This window comes from Natrix helvetica, assembly GCF_964273705.1.
Source record: "Natrix helvetica genome assembly, chromosome: 3".
NCBI classification, from domain to species: Eukaryota; Metazoa; Chordata; class Lepidosauria; order Squamata; family Natricidae; genus Natrix; species Natrix helvetica.
In genome coordinates, this window is record NC_138549.1 from 152834674 (window position 1) to 152856378 (window position 21705).

The window sequence follows — 21705 nt, forward strand, 5'->3', positions numbered from 1 at the left end:
TTCAACGGTGAAAAAAGTAAGGTTCTACATTTAGGCAAGAAAAAGAAAATGCACAGGTACAGTATAGGTGGTACCTTGCTCAATAGTAGCAACTGTGAGAGGGATCTTGGAATCCTAGTAGACAACCATTTAAACATGAGCCAGCAGCGTGCAGCAGCTGCCAAAAAAGCCAACACAGTTCTAGGCTGCATCAACAGAGGGATAGAATGAAGATCACATGAAGTATTAATACCACTTTATAATGTCTTGGTAAGGCCACACTTGGAATACGGCATTCAGTTTTGGTCACCACGATGTAGAAAAGATGTGGAGACTCTAGAAAGAGTGCAGAGAAGAGCAACAAAGATGATTAGGGGACTGGAGACTAAAACATATGAAAAACAGTTGCAGGAACTGGGTATGTCTAGTTTAATGAAAAGAAGGACTAGGGGAGACATGATAGCAGTGTTCCAATATCTCAGAGGTTGCCACAAAGAAGAGGGAGTCAAACTATTCTCCAAGGCACCTGAGGGTAGAGCAAGAAACAATGGGTGGAAACTAATCAAGGAGAGAAGCAACTTAAAAGGGAGGAGAAATTTCCTGCAGTTAGAACAATCAATCAGTGGAACAGCTTGCTTCCAGAAGTTGTGAATGGCCCAACACTGGAAGTCTTTAAGAAGATGTTAGATGGCCATTTGTCTGAGACGGTATAAGGTTTCCTGCCTACGCAGGGGGTTGGACTAGAAGACCTCCAAGGTCCCTTCCAACTCTGCTATTGTATTGTAAGTATATAGTGTTAATAGATAGTGTTGGGATATGTCTATGAAGAATCTTCTGAACATAGCTATTTGACAACTACAAATACGTATAATAACAAATATAGAGCTTTCTGCTGTGCTAATGATTCCACAGAATTGAGCAATACTAAAAGTATGTCCCAAAGGTGCTTTTTCAAGAGGCAACTGGACTTTCTGGTTTTTCTTTGAAGACGCTTCGCTTCTCGTCCAAGAAGTTTCTAACACAATCAGTACATCATGATCATGACTGGATGGTGGGGTTTTCTCTTGAAAAAGCAACTTTGGGACAACCTTGACCTGGATGATTGAGAATCTATCAGCTCTCAATATTTTTACAGTTCCAAAACTGTAAAAATTGAGATTTCTTCTCCATTCCTAGAAAATGAGTAATGTACCCTTTTCCTAGTGAGATGATATGTTGGAGTGTAATACATATCCATTCTGAATTAGCATGACTTTTGGTCCACCTTTTTGGAATGTATTGTAGATCATCAGGTTTGGAAATGAGTAATTGAGTTGGGCATTGCTTTTATTAATAATTTTTAAAGAACAAAATCAATACTATTCTGTTCCCACTTAGATTGTAATTCTTAGTACTCTTTTAGGGAAGCAATTCCATTGATTTTAGTGGCGTCCTTCTGAATAAGTAAGTATAGGATTATTTACAAGTATTTATGCATACATACCCACCATGTTATTCCTGTTCAGAATGAGCATTGTTACAAAGACCCCAGAAAAAGGATAGGAAACAACAATGACAATGAACAAGGACATATGTTCAAATTCCCAGCTACTAAGATTGTTGGCTGAGCAGATTAAAAATAGCCAGGGAAATAGCCAGGGATTGAAGCCTGGGAAATGGACCCCTTGTCAGTCAACATGAGTATTGATTTACCACCAGCTTATCAGGTACTTGGGGGTTGAGGACTTGGCACCACAAGGAAACAACCAGCCAGTGACTTACTAGCTGACCCTCAACACCCCAATCAAGAACTAAAAAGCCACACACAACCAGGCACAAATAAATATAGCCCAAAGCACATATTCTGATGGAAGAGAAGTTCCTGAGGATGGGCTTCAGAATGAACCTGAAAGCTCAGAATACTAAAACCTCTGGCCCCGGTGACTGACCCAGATTGGATGCTGCAAGTCATATTAAGCCAAAGAAATATTTGTTTATTTCTTTTTTGCATTTTGAGCCACTCACCTCCCTTTATTTCATTTAAATGAAAAGTACAGAAAGAAATAGCTAAAACTAATTTATCACAAAACAATTTATTATATAGATCAGGGGTGTCAAACTGGTGGCCCGTGGGCCAGATGCGTCACATGCAGGCCACGTCCATCCCAGCTCCGGGAAGGGAAAAAGCATATGTCACATGACAGCTTGACATGGCGAGTTTAACACCTGTGATATTCAGATGGTTCTGAATTTAACAACTGGTTGCTTAGTAACTGTTTAAATTACAAGAGACATCCCCAAGGCTACTTATGATCTGGATTCAAAATTCTGACAGTCCCTGTGGTTTCACATGACCAAGATTTACAACTTTTTCTTTTTGCTGAAAACCGGTGTTCCAGTTTCTGGCAAACGCCCCCCCCCCTCCCCAGCTGCCCATAGCAGACAGTGGATTTGCTTAATGACCAACACATTCACTTAACTGCAGTGATTCACTGTGGAAAAAAGGTCGTAAAATCAGGTAACAACCGGCATGACTTAGGACCACAGTTCTGGCCTCAATTACATTCGTAAGTCGCGGACTACCTGTACGTCTTCATTCCTTTTTTGTTTTTATAGACATTGTTCCTTTCATTGCATCCACATACTGCTTTATATATTGCCCTTTGTTCTTTAAATTTTTCACCTTCCTCTTTATGAAGACCTCATCAACCTCATCCATCCATGACTTTCTACATCATCCGATACCTCTCAAAGCACTTGCTGTTCCTTTATGTATGTTTTACAATTTGTTCCTTATTCATTCTCTCTGTATGACCCAATCTCCTATATCACATTCATTCAAAATGCTACACAATTTTTCCTCCTATCTCATCTTCAGTTATCCATTGTCACCATTCACTGGAGTGTAACATTCGATCTTTATCATCTATGGATTCTGGCTTACGTATGCACCCATGATAACTTATTGATACTTCCTGGCATATCTTTTCATTCTTTTATTCATAATTAAATCTACACATTCACTTCCCTACAGATATTCTCACACAAGATGAGACCATTCAACTCAGTTACACTCTTTCCTCTTTTTCTTAGTTTCAAAGATATAAAACATATCTTTTTTTTTCTTTAATGCATTAACTCTCTGCCCTTTTAGGTTATTTTTTTCACATTGCATAATACAGCCTTCTATATGGCATGGATGCCACCAGATTGGCCCAGAGATACTTTGCTGTCCATTATCCCTCTGATTAATCAAGACTTTCATGTAATGTTTTCAAATAAGAGAAAGAAGATATCGACCAGGTTTTCAGATGTAATCATTTTCATGCCAGACTTCAGAGTTCCTGATAAAAACAAGGACAATACTGGCCTATTTTGGCACATTTTGGCCAGCATCGTGCAAGGATAATGGAAGTTCAGTTTTACTTTACAGATGCTCCTGCTAATCTATCCAAGCTAGAATCAAAATACTATGTTGTAAGCCAATATAATTTTGCCCACATCCTATCAACTAGGAGGCATATGCTGTGTATACACACAGTGCAAGTCTAGGATTATAAGTGAATGCAATAGATATTGTGTTGTTAAGTGTAGGATTATAAAATACTGATAGCAGAGAATATTTTTAGCTCTTGGTTGAACTGTGGGGTTTTTTGTGCTTGGTTGTTTTCAGCTTGGTTGTTTACTTGTCAATGTTTCATCACCAAACTAGGTAATATCATCAGCAACACTGATATTTATTTCAGTGCATAATAACTGTTAATATATCTCTGTGTTTAAATGCCTCAATACTAGCTTTCCATAACTTTATTTCTAGGCATTAGATGGCTTCTTATTTGTAGTAAATAGGGACGGAAACATTGTATTTGTATCTGAAAACGTCACTCAGTATTTGCAATATAAACAAGAGGACCTGGTTAATACAAGTGTTTACAGTATCTTACACGAGGAAGATCGGAAAGATTTTCTTAAAAATTTACCCAAATCTGCAGGTAAGAAAGCTTTTCATAATCACTTGGTATGTGAAATGTGCAAAATTGACCTTTTCTTTAAAAAAATATGTTTAATTTAAACTACAGTATTAACTTTAAAGTACTTTTTTAAATTTTAATTCACATTGTACCTTAATATTAAGAGTTTTCAGCAAAATTAGGTATTTAAACAAATTATACTTGGATCTTTGTAACTTCTTGAAAAATATGGTTTATGTAATTTAAATTGTTATCACACAAACACGCACACACACTTTCTGTGGTGGGTTGCCAATTTTTTAAACTTCTGGTTCAGGCGTGTGCATGCAATACTTCTGCGCATGCGCAGGCAGGTGGGTGGAGTCTCCTGCCGCCGCTACTACCGGTTCGTCCGATCTGGGCCGAACGGGGAGCAACCCACCTCTGATTTTCTCAGTCGACCTCAGAGGATTGTTGTGAGATTAGGGGATTCCTTCATGTAAAATGCCTTGAGCGTTTATGGAAAAACAAAGAATATATTTAGTAAGTAAACACATGCTATTTTCTGTTAATGCAGATTGAAATATTGATGTTCAGTTTATTTAAAATATACCATTATATGGAGTCTGTTAAAATGCCGACTTTCATTTTTACCAAACTTTGCTGAACATAATATCAATCAAAATTTATTTTTTGTAATAGAAGTCTATTACCCCATCTTAATGTTTTAAGTAAATATGGTTAAATCTTGATGTTAATCATAATAAAACATTAAGTGGGAAAAGATGCAAATTCAGTTGTGGCCAATATTATTAGTTCTATTAGAGTTAGGTTTTCATACAGTATATCGCTCTAATTCCCAGAAATGATTCACTTGATGGCAAAGACACCTGGACTTAAATCTCTACCATAATGATTCCAGCAAAATCGTGGAGTGTATCTCTTAATATGCTTGCAAATTAGCATTGTTGTGTATGATTGACAGTACTGATAACATTTAGGGAACACAGAATAGAAATGGGAATAGTTGGAGTGAGACTACTGCTTGATTGTCTTTCCAGCTTTCATTGTTCAAGTGCAAGAAAATTAGTTTGGTCTAGTGCAGGGGTGTCAAACTCGCGTTGTCGTGTTGTCATCATATGACGTATCACGACTTTCCCACTTTCTGTAAAATGGGGCTGGGCATAGCAAGTGCATGACGCATCCAGCCTGCAGGCCGTGAGTTTGACACTCTTGGTCTAGTGGTTAAGGCACCAGGCTAGAAGGAAGGAGACTGTGAGTTCTAGTCCCACCTTAGCCATGAAAGCCAGCAGGGTGACCTTAGGCCAGTCATTTTATGTCAACCCAGCTCACCACACAGGATATGTTCACAGCCTTGAGTTGTAAAAATAATAAAGATGGGATATAAATAAATAAATAAATAAGTTCATGTTGCAAACACCAATGGTTGATATTAGAAGAATCCTCTACCTTCTTCCACCTTTAATATATTTATAGCAGATTTTGGTTTTTGCTTCCCTGATACACGATATCCCATGCATTAAATTGGTTTTTCTTTTTCTGTTGTGGATAATTTTTTGCAGTCCATAAATGTTACATACAATAGCATGCCCTAACCCCAACCCTCTTCGGTTCTAACTAGCCAGTGTAGCTGGATAAATGCAGAATTAAAGTCATCATTCTTTTTCCAACAACTTAATAAGAAAGTCTTATTACTTTTTTTTTTTTTTAGTGAATGGAGTTTCTTGGACCAATGAAGCACCGAGACAGAAAAGTCACACATTTAATTGTCGTATGATGGTGAAACCATTAAATGAACTTCTAGAAGATATGGGAAGTAGTCAGGAATTGCATCAAAGATTTGAAACCATGCAGTGTTTTGCTTTATCACAACCAAGAGCCATGCTAGAAGAAGGGGAAGGTAATGGCAAATCATCCATTTATTTAAATGTATTCCATTCATTTATACTGCTGTATATGTCACATATCTCTATATACATATATCTCATAGGGACGTGGTGGCTCGGTGGCTAAGACACTGAGCTTGTGGATCAGAAAGGTTGGCGGTTTGAATCCCTAGCACCGTGTAATGGAGTGAACTCCCATTACTTGTCCCAGTTTTGCCAACCTAGCAGTTCAAAAGCATGTAAAAATGCAAGTAGAAAAATAGGGACCACCTTTGGTGGAAAGGTAACAGCGTTCCAGGCGCCATTGGCGTTTAGTCATGCCGGCCACATGACCACTGTCTTTGGACAATGCTGGCTCTTCGGCTTTGAAACGGAGATGAGTACCCTCTCTAGAGTCGGGAATGACCAGCATATATGTGCGAGGGGAACCTTTACATTTACCTTTTGTAAGTTGACCAGGAAATGGAAGCTCTTTGATAGTGTGCTGAAAGTAGTCAGACTTTTAAATATGTCATAAAATATTTTGTATTTCAGATTTGCAGTCCTGTATGATATGTGTCGCACGCCGTATCTCGACAGTAGAGAGGGTATTTTCCCCAAACACAGAGAGCTTTGTTACTAGACATGATCTGTCAGGTGAGAATTCTACTTGAAAAACCCATCAAATACATTGTTTAATGCAAACTATAGGAATAAACATGGTTTGTGTTACTAATTGTCCTCAAGCATATTATTTATTTATGAATTCATTCAATTTATATGGCTGCCCATCTGACGTGCATGAGTTTGGGTGGCACACAACTTTAAATAAAAAGTGCAATTGCTAAAATAAGAAAAAATAAAAATGAAACGAGAGCTACTTTGGTGTAATGGTTGGGCCATCAGTTAGAAAACAGGAGAAGGTGCATTTTAGTCCTATCTTAGGCACAAAGCTAGTTGGGTGGTGTTGGGCCAGTCACTCTCCTTTAAGCCTAGGAAAGAGGCAATGGTAAACCACTTCTGAAATCTTACCAAAAACATAAAACAGCAATGAGGGTGGGGGCCAGCCTAATCTTGCAAAAGATGATGTTCCAGAGGGCAGATGCTATGGCAAAAAAGGCACTTTTTCAAGGCCCTGCTAAGCATGCACCTTTTGGCCAACCGTACTGAGAATGTGCGTCCTGCTGGATTAGATTGAAACCACCGTGGTGAGATGGTCATATAAGTAACCTCACCCAAGTCATATAAGGCTTTAAAGGTAACTACCAGCATCTTGAATTGAACCCAGAAACAAACTGGTAACCAATGCACATCGCAGAGCAATGATGTCATATGTGCCAACTAACTGGCACCATTAACTGCTTTCACTGCTGTGTTCCGCCTAAGGATGGAATCTACAAGGACATTATGATTTCAGAATTTTTTTCTTGTAGTGCTTCCAGTTTGCAGTATTTGCCTATTATTTTCTGGCTGAACTAAAATTGTTTCAAACCTTAAACGTTTAGGACTCATTGAAGGAACTGTCTGTCTGATTATATGAACTAGTTCACCTAAGGCTCATTGGGAGATTTGTCCTATATTGCTCCTAAATTATGGAATTTATTTTTTCCAAAATTGCAACTGGCGTCCATTCTTTTAGATTAATTAAATGTATGAATAAGTTTTATTTGGTTGATATTTTCTTATTTAATATTCTTTATTTGCTTATTTCCAGTATTTTATTCAATTAAGGTTCTATGCTTTTATTTTTTAATAACATTGCAATGCATATTTTTTTTATAAATTCTAGTAACACAGCATTCATTTAATTAAGTATAACTATATCAAGGATATTCCCAATAGTTTCTTTTTCTATTCGGCAGGTAAACTTGTTAACATAGATACAAATTCTTTAAGGTCTATGAGACCGGGATTTGAAGATACAATCCGCCGTTGCATTCAGAGATTTTTATGCCAAAATGAAGGTCAGCCCTGGTCAAACAAGCGGCACTATCAAGAAGGTAAAATCTGGAACTTGAAAGCTGTTGAGGGGTTAATTTTAAAAATAAAGGAGGGTTATTTATTTTTAGGACCAATTTGAAACAAATACAGTGAATCGTTGTCTTGGAAGTTTTAATTGGAGCATGCATTTTCATATAAAAATAACATATCAAATGATGTCCAATTATATAAAGTATGGCAGAGAAATTAGTCTTTCTTTTACTCTTAATAGCAATATCAGTTAGACTTATATACCGCTTCACAGTGCTTTACAGCCGTCTCTAAGCGGTTTACAGAGTCAGACCCCAAACAATCTGGCTCCTCCTTTTACCAACTTCGGAAGGATGGAAGGCTGAGTCAACCTTGAGTCTGATGAGATTGCAGGCAGTCGGCAGGCAGCAGAAATAACTGCAGTACTGCACTCTAACCACTGCGCCACCTTGGCTCTTAAGAGGATGACAAGTTTAAGACTCCCTTTTAGATTTTGCTTGCTATTTTTTGCTGCCACTGAATTTCCTCACTGCTGTGAGGTGATACTTTGTTTTCATAAAATGGTTGCTGGGAGGTGGCGTATCAAAATAGTTCCTGCTTGCTTTAATAAAATCCTGACCCCTCCAATTCGGCGTCTCTGTTTCTGCAGGTAATGATTATTACAATGAAACCTAGGCAAAATAGGATTAGCTCTGTTGCCTTTTGACATACATTGCCATTTCCCCCACAATGTACAAATTCACACACACAAGCTATGTAGATTTGTTGCTGTTGTTGTCTTTCACGTGTATGCATTTTAGGCAAAAGTTAGTAGACACCAAACTTGATCTTTTAAAATGTCTGTCTTACTTTGCAAGCCACCATTTGTGTAACATGAAATATGAACAGGAAGGTGCTCTTCTAATAAAAATCTGTTTTTCCTAAACAGCTTACATGCAAGGCATTGCTGAAACTCCACTCTACCGGTTCTCTTTAGCTGATGGGACAATAGTGACAGCACAAACGAAAAGTAAATTATTCCGAAATCCAGTTACCAATGACCGTCATGGATTTATCTCTACCCACTTTCTTCAAAGGTAAAATTACAATCACATTTTAGGATTTCCAAAGCGTAAGCCTTTATTAAATGCTTATTTGAGTAAAATTTGAGATATTAACATTGGTATGTGACATGTTTGTTTAGTCTGGTAACTAGTTCAGATTCACATAATGGTCTTCATGGAATAAGACCGGTTTTCCGTTTTGTAAGCCAGAATAGGAGAACAAGATGACCAGATAAATCGTGCTAGAGAATTCACCGTTTCTTTTTAACATATTTCCTGAATAGCAAAAAATGACATAGTTATCTTATTTCGGAATACAGCTCATGATTACTCTCATGCAGGTGGTTTTTATTGAAAATTTCTACCTATTCATATTGCTGAACTAGCTACTAGGTTACAGCCAAAGGTATATGTCAATATACCTTTGGCTGTAACCTAGAAGCTAGTTCAGCAATATGAATAGGTAACCAACTGAGTTTGTTCATATCTTGTGATTTTAAAAAGTAGCAGCTGAATTTATGGGAAATAGTTTCACTCCATGGCAAAATAAATACAGTTACTTATTATCTTCCCAAGAATTATTTTTTTATTATGGTTTTGGCTTAAAGATAAAAAAATGGTAGTCCTATGTGTTATTTAAGTGAGCATAAATGTTGGGGCTTCTGCAGTATCTTAAGGTCAGTTGAGCTAATCTCAAGAGGAAAGGAATGAAGAAGAAAAGGTGTTTACTTTTCTTCCTTAACCATTTTTTGGAAACAGAACTCCCTGAAATTACTGGCTTGGATAATATGTCTTTTGGCTTGGATAATATGTCTTTTGTGGCATAGAATATAATCAGGGTTTGGTTTTAGTGGAACTAATTAAAGTGACACAGCGTAGTTTAGGGGGAAAAGGGGTGACAAAGACTCTTCCATAATAGTTCCCAAAGTATATGTTTTATGGTGCAAGAGATTGCTATAGTTTGGCAATATTTTTTCTCTATAGGTGAAGAAAGAAACTGCTTAGAAAACTGCCTAATCATTTCTTTCTTAGTTTTTGGAGCCTGACAGATACCACCAATGCATTTAAATAGGTTACAGGTAGTTCTTGAATAACAAGGGCAATTGGGATTGGAATTTCCACCACTAAGTGATGCAGTCATACAGTATTAGATCATATGTCTGCATTGCTTAGTGAGGGCAATCCTGGCCCACCCAGCTGTTGTTGTAATCTGAGGACTACATGGCTCATTAGGTGAATCCTCATACGACTGACCGGGCAAGAGGTGGAAACCCAGGCAAGCCGATTGGCAAGTAAGACTAACAGGAGGGCACAGGCAGTGAAAGCCAATGAGGCAGGCAGAGAATGGGCATTAGATCTTTCTCCATTAAAAACAATTAATCACATTAATGATTTATTAGTTGCAATTAGTTTTTTTTACTGAATTAATACCAGTGTGTTTTTCCTTTTCTGTTATACTTGCTTAATAATTGTTTTAATTAAACAGATTAAACAATAAATAATGCTGAAAAACAATCCATTATCTTTTGCACCAAGTAGTAACTATTAATTTTAATTTAATTTAATTTAATTTAATGCTTCTAGACCGCCCCCTCTCCCGAAAGGGACTCGGGGCGGTGTACAGTTCATACAAAATATATCAGATACAATAAAATTAAGTATGTACAGTTGACAGTTGACATGGAGGAGGTAAGAATGACATTAAAAGAACTGTACAAAGCAGATTAAAATAAGTTCAAACCCCTAAAAACAAATACAGTGAATTAAAAAACCCCTAAAATAACCAGATATAGTGCGTTTGCCAGGAGGGACAGTTGAATTATGCCAGGCCTGCTAATCGGAACAGGTGGGTCTTCAGTTTTTGCCGGAAGGAGCGGAGGTCAGAAGTGGTTCTAATGTCGGGGGGGAGGTCATTCCAGAGGGTTGGGCCCATCACAGAGAAGGCCCTACTCCTCGGTGTCGCCCGCCGGCATTGTCCAGTGGATGGCACCAGGAGAAGTCCCTCCCTGTGTGAGCGTATTGGCCGCAGGGATGTATGTGGGAGGATGCGATCCCGCAACAACCTTAACCACAACAACCTTTCCCCTGCCGGCAGGGTCATTCTAATCACACCAGAACCCCCCCCCCCCCCAAAAAAAAAACATTGCAAGAATTATCATCATTTAATCAATTTTCATTTTCAAAAAGGACAGGAAAGGAGCTGGTCAATTTTGGGGAGTTGCGCCATGATTTTTCAAACCTTTTTTTTCTTTTATTAATCTTGAGATATTGTATTATATTGTTTGTAGGTGTATTTTTCTTCTGTGGGTTTAATGTAACACGATTAAAAAGTGGATTTGGGGCCTGATTTTATTGTATTCCTTTGTTCAACTTTTCAGAGAACAAAATGGATATCGACCAAACCCCAATACAATGGGACAGAACATAAGAGCTTCTACAACTATGAACACTAATTCATGTAGTGGTGTTATGAATATGATGCCTGGGCAAAATGTACCTCTTCAAAACAGGAACTATGCCATGGGAGATCCTAACATCATGGGGCAGATGAGTGGTGCTAGGTATGGAGGTCCAGGAAATATGGGATCAATGAACTCTGGGCAAGGAATGCAGCCTTTTCCTTACCAAAATAATTATGGATTAAATATCAGTAGCCCACCACACGGCAGCCCAAGCTTGAATGCCAGTCAGCCGAATATAATGATATCGCCTAGGAATCGTGGGAGTCCAAAAGTGAATTCACACCAGTTTTCTCCCGTACCAGGTAAAGGTGGCTTTCTAAGTAATATTTCATTTTAATATAAAACATCCATTTATTTACTGAAGATTACTTTTTTATTTTGACTTATAACCTAGTCTTTAAAGATATTCCCTGAAATGTATTGAAACATGAACCTTGAGTCGATTTAGTCAAATTAATTACATCCTTATTCTGTTGTGAGAAACATCGCATGGAAAATAGTTCCGCTTTGCTTTCCTTTTTTCCTGAGACATTTTCAATATTTATGAATTATTCTTTTTTATTAAAACTATGAACTATTTTTATAGGGGTACACTCTCCAATGGGACCGGTCAGCAATTCAAGCAGCAACAACTTTTCAAGCAGCTCACTTAGCGCTCTTCAAGCCATTAGTGAGGGAGTTGGAACAACCCTGCTATCCACACTTTCTTCACCGGGGCCTAAACTGGACAGTTCTCCAAATATGAATGCTCCTCCACAAAGCAAAATGGGGAGCCAGGATTCCAAAAGCCCCCCCGGCATGTTTTGTGAACAGAATCAAGTGGAGAGCTCTATGTGCCAGTCAAACAGCAGGGACTCAAATAAAGATAGCAAAGAGGAGAGCCTTGAAGGTGTTGATCAGAGGGGACCAGCTGAAAGCAAAGGACATAAGAAGCTTCTTCAATTGCTAACTTGTTCCTCGGAGGAGAGAGGACACCCAACACTTTCAAATTCACCGTTGGACTCCAGCTGCAAAGAATCTTCTAACAATGCTACAAGTCCTTCGTCTGGTGTTTCATCTTCTACATCGGGAGGAGTTTCTTCATCAAACATGCAAGAGAAGCATAAGATTTTACATAAGTTGCTCCGAAATGGTAATTCTCCAGCAGAAGTAGCAAAAATCACAGCTGAAGCTACTGGTAAAGATCCATTTCATGATACTAACACAGTTTCCTGTGGAGAAGTAGTGAAACAGGAACAAATGAGTCCTAAAAAGAAAGAGAATCATGCCCTGCTTAGATACTTGCTTGATAAGGATGATGGAAAGGAACCACTTTTAAAAGACATTAAACCTAAAATTGAGACTCTGGATACCAAGATGGGACCGTGTTGTAGTTCGGCCATACCTACATCAAGTAATGAAAAGGAGATGAAAATAAAGACAGAACCCACAGAAGAGGTAGTGTATAAGTATTCAATGTTAAGCAGAATGTCCATTAAAAGAATATTTACTCTTAGTTTCATTCCACAAACTTATTTGACAAGCAGATTAAAAATTCCAACAGTCCATAAACAAATAAAACTCCAGAAGGAGTTGTCTTACATTGTTCTTAACTTAGTTATATAATAGCAATTGCCTTTAAAAAAAAAAAAGATTTTTACATGACTAGTTCCAGGTGAGACCAATTCTGAACAGCCATTCCTTTCTATAGGAGAAAAGATGGAATACCTCTTTTAAGTAGATTCCACCTATGATTTAAAGACCTTAGAAATAGTTAATATTTTAAAAGATTGAATATTTTAATACATATTTTAAAATTATTCCATTAGGTTAAATAAATGAAAGGTTGAACTACTAAGCAATCACTTTCTTTTTTTCTAAGTTATCCTTTAAATGGGTTATGTGTATGGGCTTACTGAATAGTTTTTTTTAATTCTTCCTAGACAAAAATGTACTCTGTTGCCCATTTGTTTTTGTTGATTTAAATGCTAAGTCTCAGAGGCATATGTTTTGAGTCCATATTAAGCTTATAAAACCCGTTCTAGAAATTTCAAAAACTAAATTCACTATTTGAAATGTTTTGCAGATAAGTGGCAATTTGGTGGATAATTTAGATGCCATTTTGGGTGATCTAAATAGTTCAGATTTTTGCCATAATCCTATACCTACAAATGGAGTTAGTATGGGAAATAAGCTACCTCTATGCCAAGGAAATACACCAATGGGTAAGGAATTATTTGTGCTTTGATTTTATTTCACAAAACAGTTTATGTTTATAAATCAATAAAATCGATACAGTAGTTCATTTTTATTGTTATCTTTTTACCTTGTTTTTAGGTATATTAGATTGTATTTTCTGGACCTTTATAGAATTGAACATGTGGCTGAAGAAGATATAGTTAATACAAAGTGTACAGATAAAAATAAATATTATATTAATTTAATTTCACATTAGAATATAATATTTTTCTGGAGCATATCACTATATTTCTTTACTAATTTCTTTAATAATAATAATTGAATACACATACAGATAATATTTTTACAGATGATGCGCTTACAATTTATTTTAATTTCTAATAGGTGTCAGAAGTCCCCAGTCTAGGCAGATTGCCCGCCCTCCTTTCAACAGAGCCATATCTTTAGATAGTCCTATATCGGTGGATTCTGTCTCATCAGTGAGAAATGCTAGTTCATATTCATTGTTGCAGAAGCAAACCATGATGGCTGAGAGACCAAGAATGATTGAAAATCAAGAAAATTTTGGAGCCAATATGGGTTTGTTTGTAATTCCCTTTTTTCCTTTAATTAGGACCCCAAAATGTTAATAAATCGTAACTGTATGATCAAAAGATAATTTGCAATCCTCCAACAAACAAGTATTGTAAACAGTAGGTTGGTCTGGTTTGCAAATTTGAAGTTTGAAATCACAAGCGATTGACATGACTGGTCTATACTTTAGTGCCTAGAACAGTGATGATTAACCTTTTTGGCACAGGGTGCCGAAACTGGAGTGCGAGTGCGCCAGAACCCGGAAGAGAAGCTGGCCGGTGTGCATGTGCACGATAGCCAGCTGCTCTTCCGGGTTTCATGTGCGCTGGCCAGCTGCTTTCTTCCAAGTTCTTTCTTCCGATGCTTCAGAACACACGCTCCAGTTTCAGCACTTGATGCTGAAGACCAGCTGGCCGGCGCACATGCACGTGCCAGAACCCGGAAGAGCAGCTGGCAACGGCATGCCCGCCCACAGAGAGGGCTCTGCGTGCCACCTCTGGCACGCATGCCATAGGTTCACCATCATGGGCCTAGAACATTTGATGCATAGATGCAGAGCGGATAAAACAGTAAAATAGAAAATCAGTTCTGAAAGATGGATTCCATAAGTTTGAAGCTCTCATATTGCATTTTAAAGAATTACAACTATGAATCACAGTTTAGGATATTTGAAATGCCATCCCCACTTTAAAAAGTTTGGCTTTTCTGGAGGAAATCTCTGCATATCTCACAAAATGTTTCTACACAAGATTTTCCTGACTTTAATATGTTGTTACCGGTAGTACAGTTGGAATCCAGAGGCAGAAAAGCCATTGTTTAGTTGTTCTCAATTCAGTCAATTGTAGTTCCAGCATATACCAGGTTGGGTGGGTGGGAGGGAGGGAAGGAGGGAAATACCTTAATATGTGCAATACTTTCAGTTTTGACCTAGAATTATAATCCGAATGTGAGGAACAGCAGAAATGCCTGCTATAATTAAGTGAAATGTATTCCATATTTTTTCAGTAACAAAAGGAAAACGCTTTAAATATGTTCATTCTTCCAGGGATATGTAACAGAAATGTTTCAGTGAATCAGCATTCGGCTAGTGATTGGAGTCTACAAAATTCAAAACTGAACAGGATGGAGCCTACAGCTTCTGGGTCAATGGCAAGGGCTGGGTCAGACTGCAGCTCTTCTCTTGCCCGGTCTTCCATGGGAGGATCTATGCCTGGGTTGCCCATGAGGTCAAATAGTATTCCCGGCACCAGATCAATGCTCCAACAGGAAATGATCCATATGAGTGAGTGATTACAGTTGTTATTTACTGAAACGGTAGTATTTCAGATCTTGGGCACAGCCTTAAGCCCCTTCTTTTTCTTTCCCTTTCATATTTTTCCCAGCTATTAATTGGCACGTACATAGTTTTATACTTTACTATGGACTTTATTACTCATTTCTGTTTGGATAAGACTCTGAGACTTGTTATGATTTAGACCTAAATCAATTTGTGCATGAAACATGCTGCCATAACAATCAATCTTGTACTGTTCCATGTTCAAAGGAATATCGCTTCAATTATTTATTAATCAGTGTAGCCCTATTTTTAACGCTGAAAAATTGCTGTTCAATGTTTGTTGCTTCTGCAAATGAAAAAAAAATGTGTATTTTGTTTCCTTTTTTAATAGGGTCAAATGAGATTAATGTAGGAATGGGAGGAAATCCTTATGCACATCCAGGACCATCGAATCAGCCAAACGTATGGCCTGACAGCATAGTCTCCATGGAACAAGCAGCTCAAGGTTTGCAAGACAGGTAATAATTACTAGTTAGCTGATTATTTTATTGTTTGGTCACAGTCAAATAAGAAAAATATTTTGGTCAAACCAAAAAAACATAAACTATTGCTTGTATGTTCCATTAATTTCAGATTGACTCTGACTATAACCACCTCTTCTGCCTCATTGGAGTTTTAACCATCCTATGAAAGGCTGTCTGTGAAGTCTAATTAATATTATTTGCTCATTGGCTGGATTGTATTCTCTTTACTATATCTTTACTGAGTATGAAAGTAGTACCATTCTTTCATTGTATTTTTGGTTCTAGGTAGAAAACAGTATGATTTTCTGATGGAAAATATCCCGTTCCAGTTCATTTCAATTTGCCAATACCTAAGATGCCAGTGTTTAATTGACTGATGCCTAATTGAGTAGTTAATTTCATCCTTCACCTGGCTGAGTTTTCCCCTATTCATTCATTTTTAACCTTTCATGTTCCATATGCAATTCTGTCTTTGCCACTTTGGATTTTCTTTCCTGTATGTTTAATACCAGCAACTAGATATCTAGAAAGCTTTTATTTAGTCTCAACATACACACGTTTAGTACTCTAAAAGATTCTCAGCTTTTCCTCTATAGTACCATCTCAGCTGAGGGATCCATTATCTGGCCCTATGTGGTCAATTGTTTTATCTTATACATCCATCTAGTTTTCTTGGTAAAATGGGTTGGGGCCAGGTTATTTGAAGGACTGTGTCTCCCCAGTTACATCTACCTTGCCCACTGAAGCCAGAAGGCCAGGTATGTTATGTGTCCTGTCAAGGTAGTAGATCTAGTAGGAACCAGAAGAAGGGCCTTCTCTGCGACGGCTCCCTCTTTCTAAAATATCATTCTCTCCAAGATAAATTAACCCCTCCCCCCCCCGTTTTCCAAAAAGCTTTGTAGACATGGTTCTTTCAGTGGACCTGAGGTCCCCAGATTGCCACGGAGCTGATCAAGTGGCTGGTATAATTGTGCTTGTTGTCACTTCAGGGGTGGGTTAGAAGAGAGGCTTAGAAGATAGAATAGAATAGAATTTATTGGCCAAGTGTGATTGGACACACAAGGAATTTGTCTTTGGTGCATATGCTCTCAGTGTACATAAAAAGACAAGATACAAAGATATATAAAAAGGAAAGATATAAAATATTTTTATATTGCAGAATTTTAATGATGTAAGCCTCCCATATATGAGACAGGAAACCAAATAAATGTTTTTAATAAATAAATAAAATACAGAAATGGTTTATCCTTGTTTTTCCCCGCTTTCCTCTCCCATACCTTCCAGAGCCCCCCCCCCCCCCCCACCTCTCATGAAACAGCATAGCAGAACTTAGGGCAACTGGCTAGCTAACAAGAATTAAAAGGATCAGATAGGAAGGAAAATGTTTGAAAGTATAGGGCAGAGAAGAATATATTATTTTCTTTTGAAGTATAACACTCACGATAAAATTGAATGGAACGAGCAAGGCTACATTATGGTTCTATAAAGTCCAGCTTCTTCAAGTTCATTTGTTATCCTGAGAAACACAGAAGGGCGTTATTAGTTTTTTTAAGGGAATATGTTCAGTATGGTTGGCCTCAGGAAAGTTAACCTTAAATCATAAGCATGAAAAAGAATCTGAAAGTGATTCAGTGGGACAACTGGATATGCCACTTTTGCATCCATACTTATATGCTTATACTTATGCTTTAATCCATGAGTTGGTTTAGAGCAGGGGTGTCCAAACTTGGGAACTTTAAGACTTGTGGACTTCAACTCCCAGAATTCCCCAGCCAGCATGGCTGGCTGGGGAATTCTGGGAGTTGAAGTCCACAAGTCTTAAAGTTCCCAAGTTTGGACACCCCTGGTTTAGAGAGACCTTTTTTTCAGATTCAGGATAACAAATTCTTGTATGCGTCTTTACTCTCTTCATCTTAGATTTTTCCCAAGGACTCTTCAGAATTAATCTTAGCAGAGAAGTCTTTGCTTTCAACATATAAGATCCTGCTCATTTTCAACATTTGTCTTTCCTAGGCAGTTAGTTAGAAATTCCTTGGATGAACTGTTATATAATACTCCAAATATAGATGGGCAAAGTGATGAAAGAGCTCTACTAGATCAGCTGCATGCATTATTGAGCAATACTGATGTTACCAGCCTTGAAGAAATTGATAGAGCCTTAGGAATTCCTGATCTTGTAAACCAAGTAAGTAAATGTCCTTTTAAACGCTTCATTTTTCCGCTAGCTGAATATATTGTAAACTATACGGATACTACTGAATTAGTTCTTGTACAGTTTTTTGCTGCACTATTATAGATACTTACAGATCAGAGGTGGGTTTCTACCGGTTCGCATCAGTTCGGGTGAACCGGTAGTGGAATGTTGGCCTGGGCTGCAGAACCGGCAGCGACCCAGGCTGGCCACGCCTCCGGACCGGTTCCCAGGTTGCCGTTGCCGGCATGTTTTTTTGTCCTTTCTTAATTTTCTGTGCATGCACAGAGCTATTTACAGGCAACTTTGCATGCGCACAGTAAAGCACGCACAAAGTGAACCAGGAGTAATGCCAGCAGCAACCCAACCCTATTACAGATTCTTCTCTGAGAATTGATTTTAGATTTTATACACCTGTTACACCTCATCTCCTCCTCAAACTGAGGAGCTAAAGTTCCGTTTATTGTTACTCAGTGGCAATTTTTTTCCAAAGTATACATTAAAAGGAGAAGCTTAATTAAGCTATTGATAACAAATGATACAAAATACTGCATAAGATACTGTAGTGTCCCAATTAAAACCTGGAGGAATCATAGTGAGAAAAACGCTCCATTTAATAATTTTAAGACTAATTCTTTCATCTAAAATTATTTTGTTCCTAGTACTTGCTCCAATGCTCCATTATTTATTGTACATAATTGTAATTAGGTGTGCCCATACTTTTTCTATATTAGCAAATGTGATGCTATACCATTTTACTAATTAGTGATCTAAAATGAATGATGCCGGATTGCTAGGTGGATGACAGCTACTGTTAATATAATTTTGAATGGAAAGGAGTTAGTGGAGCTAAGGAACGAGATTTCTAGATTATGTTAGAAATGCCAGAAGAGATGGCAAGTTATGCCATTCCTCCAATAGCCGTCATCTCCAGATATATTCTCTCTCTCTCTCCCTCTCTCCCAAACGCACAGAATAAAATTATTCACGATGTGTCTATTGCGTGGACGACTGCGACCCACCACATGTTTATTGGACCCGTGTCCCTCCTGGCTTGTACTGGCATCCTGGGAGGTTACACGAGACTGGCTCCTGGGCCTAGTGAATGCTTCGCTGGGCAAGGGGTCTCTCCCGGCCGCCTTGAAAGAGGCGGTGGTGAGACCCTTGCTCAAGAAGCCTTCCCTGGACCCTTTGGAGCTGGCCAATTATCGTCCTGTCTCCAACCTTCCCTTTCTGGCGAAGGTTGTAGAGAGTGTGGTGGCCTACCAGTTTCCACGACATCTGGAGGAAAATGATTATCTAGACCCGCGCCAGTCCGGCTTCTGCCCTGGTCACAGCACGGAGACGGCCTTGGTCGCGATGGTGGATGATCTCTGGAGGGCCAGAGATAGAGGTTGTTCCTCTATCCTGGTCCTATTAGACCTCTCGGCGGCTTTTGATACCATCGACCATGGTATCCTGCTGCGCCGGCTGGAGGGGTTGGGGGTCCGGGGCACCGTTTTGCGGTGGTTCGGCTCCTACCTTTCTGACCGGATGCAGCATGTGTTGACAGGAGAAGAGAGGTCGACCCTACGCCCCCTTACTTGTGGGGTGCCACAGGGGTCGGTCCTCTCGCCACTCCTGTTCAACACATATATGAAGCCGCTGGGTGAGATCATCCGTGGTTTCGGGGTGGGATACCATCTGTACGCTGATGATACTCAGCTGTACTTTTCCACCCCGAACCACCCCAACGAGGCCATCGAAGTGATGTCCTGGTGTGTGGAAGCCGTACGGATCTGGATGGATGACAACCGACTCAAGCTCAACCCCTCCAAGACGGAGTGGCTGTGGGTACCAGCTCCCCGGTTCAGCCAATTAATTCCATCATTGGCCATTGGGGGCATTCATCTTGCCCCCGTGGAGCGGGCGCGCAATTTGGGCGTCCTCCTGGATGCCCGGCTGTCCATGGATGACCATGTGACAGCCGTGGCAAGGGGGGCGTTCCACCAGGTTCGCCTGGTGCGCCAATTGCGCCCCCTACTGGACCGGGACGCCTTACGCACAGTCACTCATGCGCTGGTGACGTCTCGCTTGGACTACTGTAACGCTCTCTACATGGGGCTTCCCTTGAAATGCACCCGGAGGCTACAGTTGGTCCAGAACGCAGCCGCGCGGGTAATTATGGGGAGTACTAGGTACTCCCATGTGACACCGTTCCTGCGCGAGCTGCACTGGCTTCCTGTGGTCTATTGGGTGCGTTTCAAGGTTTTGATAACTATCTTTAAAGCGCTCCATGGCTTAGGACCTAGTTACTTGCGGGATCGTATTCTGCCCCATACATCCCTGCGACCAATTCGCTCGCACAGAGAGGGCCTCCTCCAGGTGCCGTCCACTAGACAGTGTCGTGGGGCGGCGCCTAGGAGTAGAGCCTTCTCTGTGGCGGGCCCAGCCCTGTGGAATGACCTCCCTCCGGATATTAGGAATACCTCTGACCTCCGCTCCTTTCGTATTAAGCTTAAGACCCACCTATTCCAAGCAGCTGGCCTGGCTCAACTTTGATCTAACCATATCGCTCCTGACGGGTTTTTAACTGGGTATTTTAATTATATTTAATTTCTAGGGGTTTTTAAATACTGTATTTTAATTGTTTTTATTTATCAGCCGACCTCCTCCTTGTGTGTGTCCCAGTATATGTCTCTGTTATATGTTTGTTTTGTCCACATATTTATTTCATATGTTTCATTGTACGCCGCCCCGAGTCCTTCGAGAGAGGGTGCGGCTAAGAAATAAATATATTATTATTATTATTAGTATTAGTATTAGTATTAGTATTAGTAATATATTATTGCAGAGAGTGAACTAAGTTTCCTATTCTTTTGAAGGGACAAGCTTTGGAATCCAAACATGAAGCATTTCATGGCCAAGATTCTGCAGTCATGATTGACCAGAAGCCTCCAATATATGGACAACCCTACCATGGTCCAGGAGCAGGAATGCCCGGTGGTTTTAGTGGCAGCATTCAGGGCCAACAGGCAGCCTTTAACTCGATGATGAATCAGATAAACCAGCAGAACAATTTTCCAATGCAAGCCATGCATCCAAGAGCAAATGTTATGAGGCCGCGAACCAATGCACCAAAGCAGCTGCGTATGCAACTCCAGCAGAGGCTTCAAGGACAGCAGGTAATATGTTCTGAAAAAGCAGGATTGTGCCAAAATATAACATTTGTGGGTTTTTTTCTCTCCTATTGGAATGTTTAATACCCGTAGTAATGATTCAATCTTCATTGCTGTACTAATCTGCTTCATCGTTTATCTGGTGTATTCCTTGCGTATCTGGCTGCTGGAGAGGATGTTGATTGCTGGAAAGGATTGTCAAAATCAACAATAAAAAAGCTAAGAAAGAAACAAAAAGGCCTCCTAGCAGCCAACTCCCAGATAAGCAGGAATTAACACTAGACAAACAATCTAGCAGTAAGCAATACCCTAATCAAAGAACTACTAAGGAGAAAACTACACCCTCACCAAATACTGGCAGGGCAAGCTACTCTATATAAGCAGAGAGCAAACCCCCATTCTCTAGCAGAGGGTTTGGCAACTGGTCGTAAGTGCAAATGAGGTTGCCAAGAGGCAAGATTAGTCCATGGAGGCACTGCAATGGCAATTTTGAGCACCGGTGATAAGTTGTTTCATTCAGCACCAACATAATTTT

The 21705-nt window shown here is 39.3% G+C and overlaps 1 protein-coding gene across 3 annotated transcripts in view; it reads left to right on the plus strand.

Annotated features, from left to right (window-relative positions):
* Positions 1–21705, plus strand: part of NCOA3 (nuclear receptor coactivator 3) — a 109585-nt gene that overhangs the window by 79871 nt on the left and 8009 nt on the right. For 2 of the 3 annotated variants that reach the window (XM_081948361.1, XM_081948362.1), the window contains 13 exons: positions 3776–3950; positions 5641–5829; positions 6350–6451; positions 7657–7794; positions 8694–8841; positions 11187–11572; positions 11857–12707; positions 13336–13474; positions 13833–14027; positions 15067–15303; positions 15689–15815; positions 17835–18006; positions 20877–21176. In XM_081948361.1, the coding sequence (XP_081804487.1) occupies positions 3776–3950; positions 5641–5829; positions 6350–6451; positions 7657–7794; positions 8694–8841; positions 11187–11572; positions 11857–12707; positions 13336–13474; positions 13833–14027; positions 15067–15303; positions 15689–15815; positions 17835–18006; positions 20877–21176 (3159 nt within the window). The remainder of the gene's footprint in view (positions 1–3775; positions 3951–5640; positions 5830–6349; positions 6452–7656; positions 7795–8693; positions 8842–11186; positions 11573–11856; positions 12708–13335; positions 13475–13832; positions 14028–15066; positions 15304–15688; positions 15816–17834; positions 18007–20876; positions 21177–21705) is intronic. The other variant, XM_081948363.1, reaches the window with a different exon arrangement.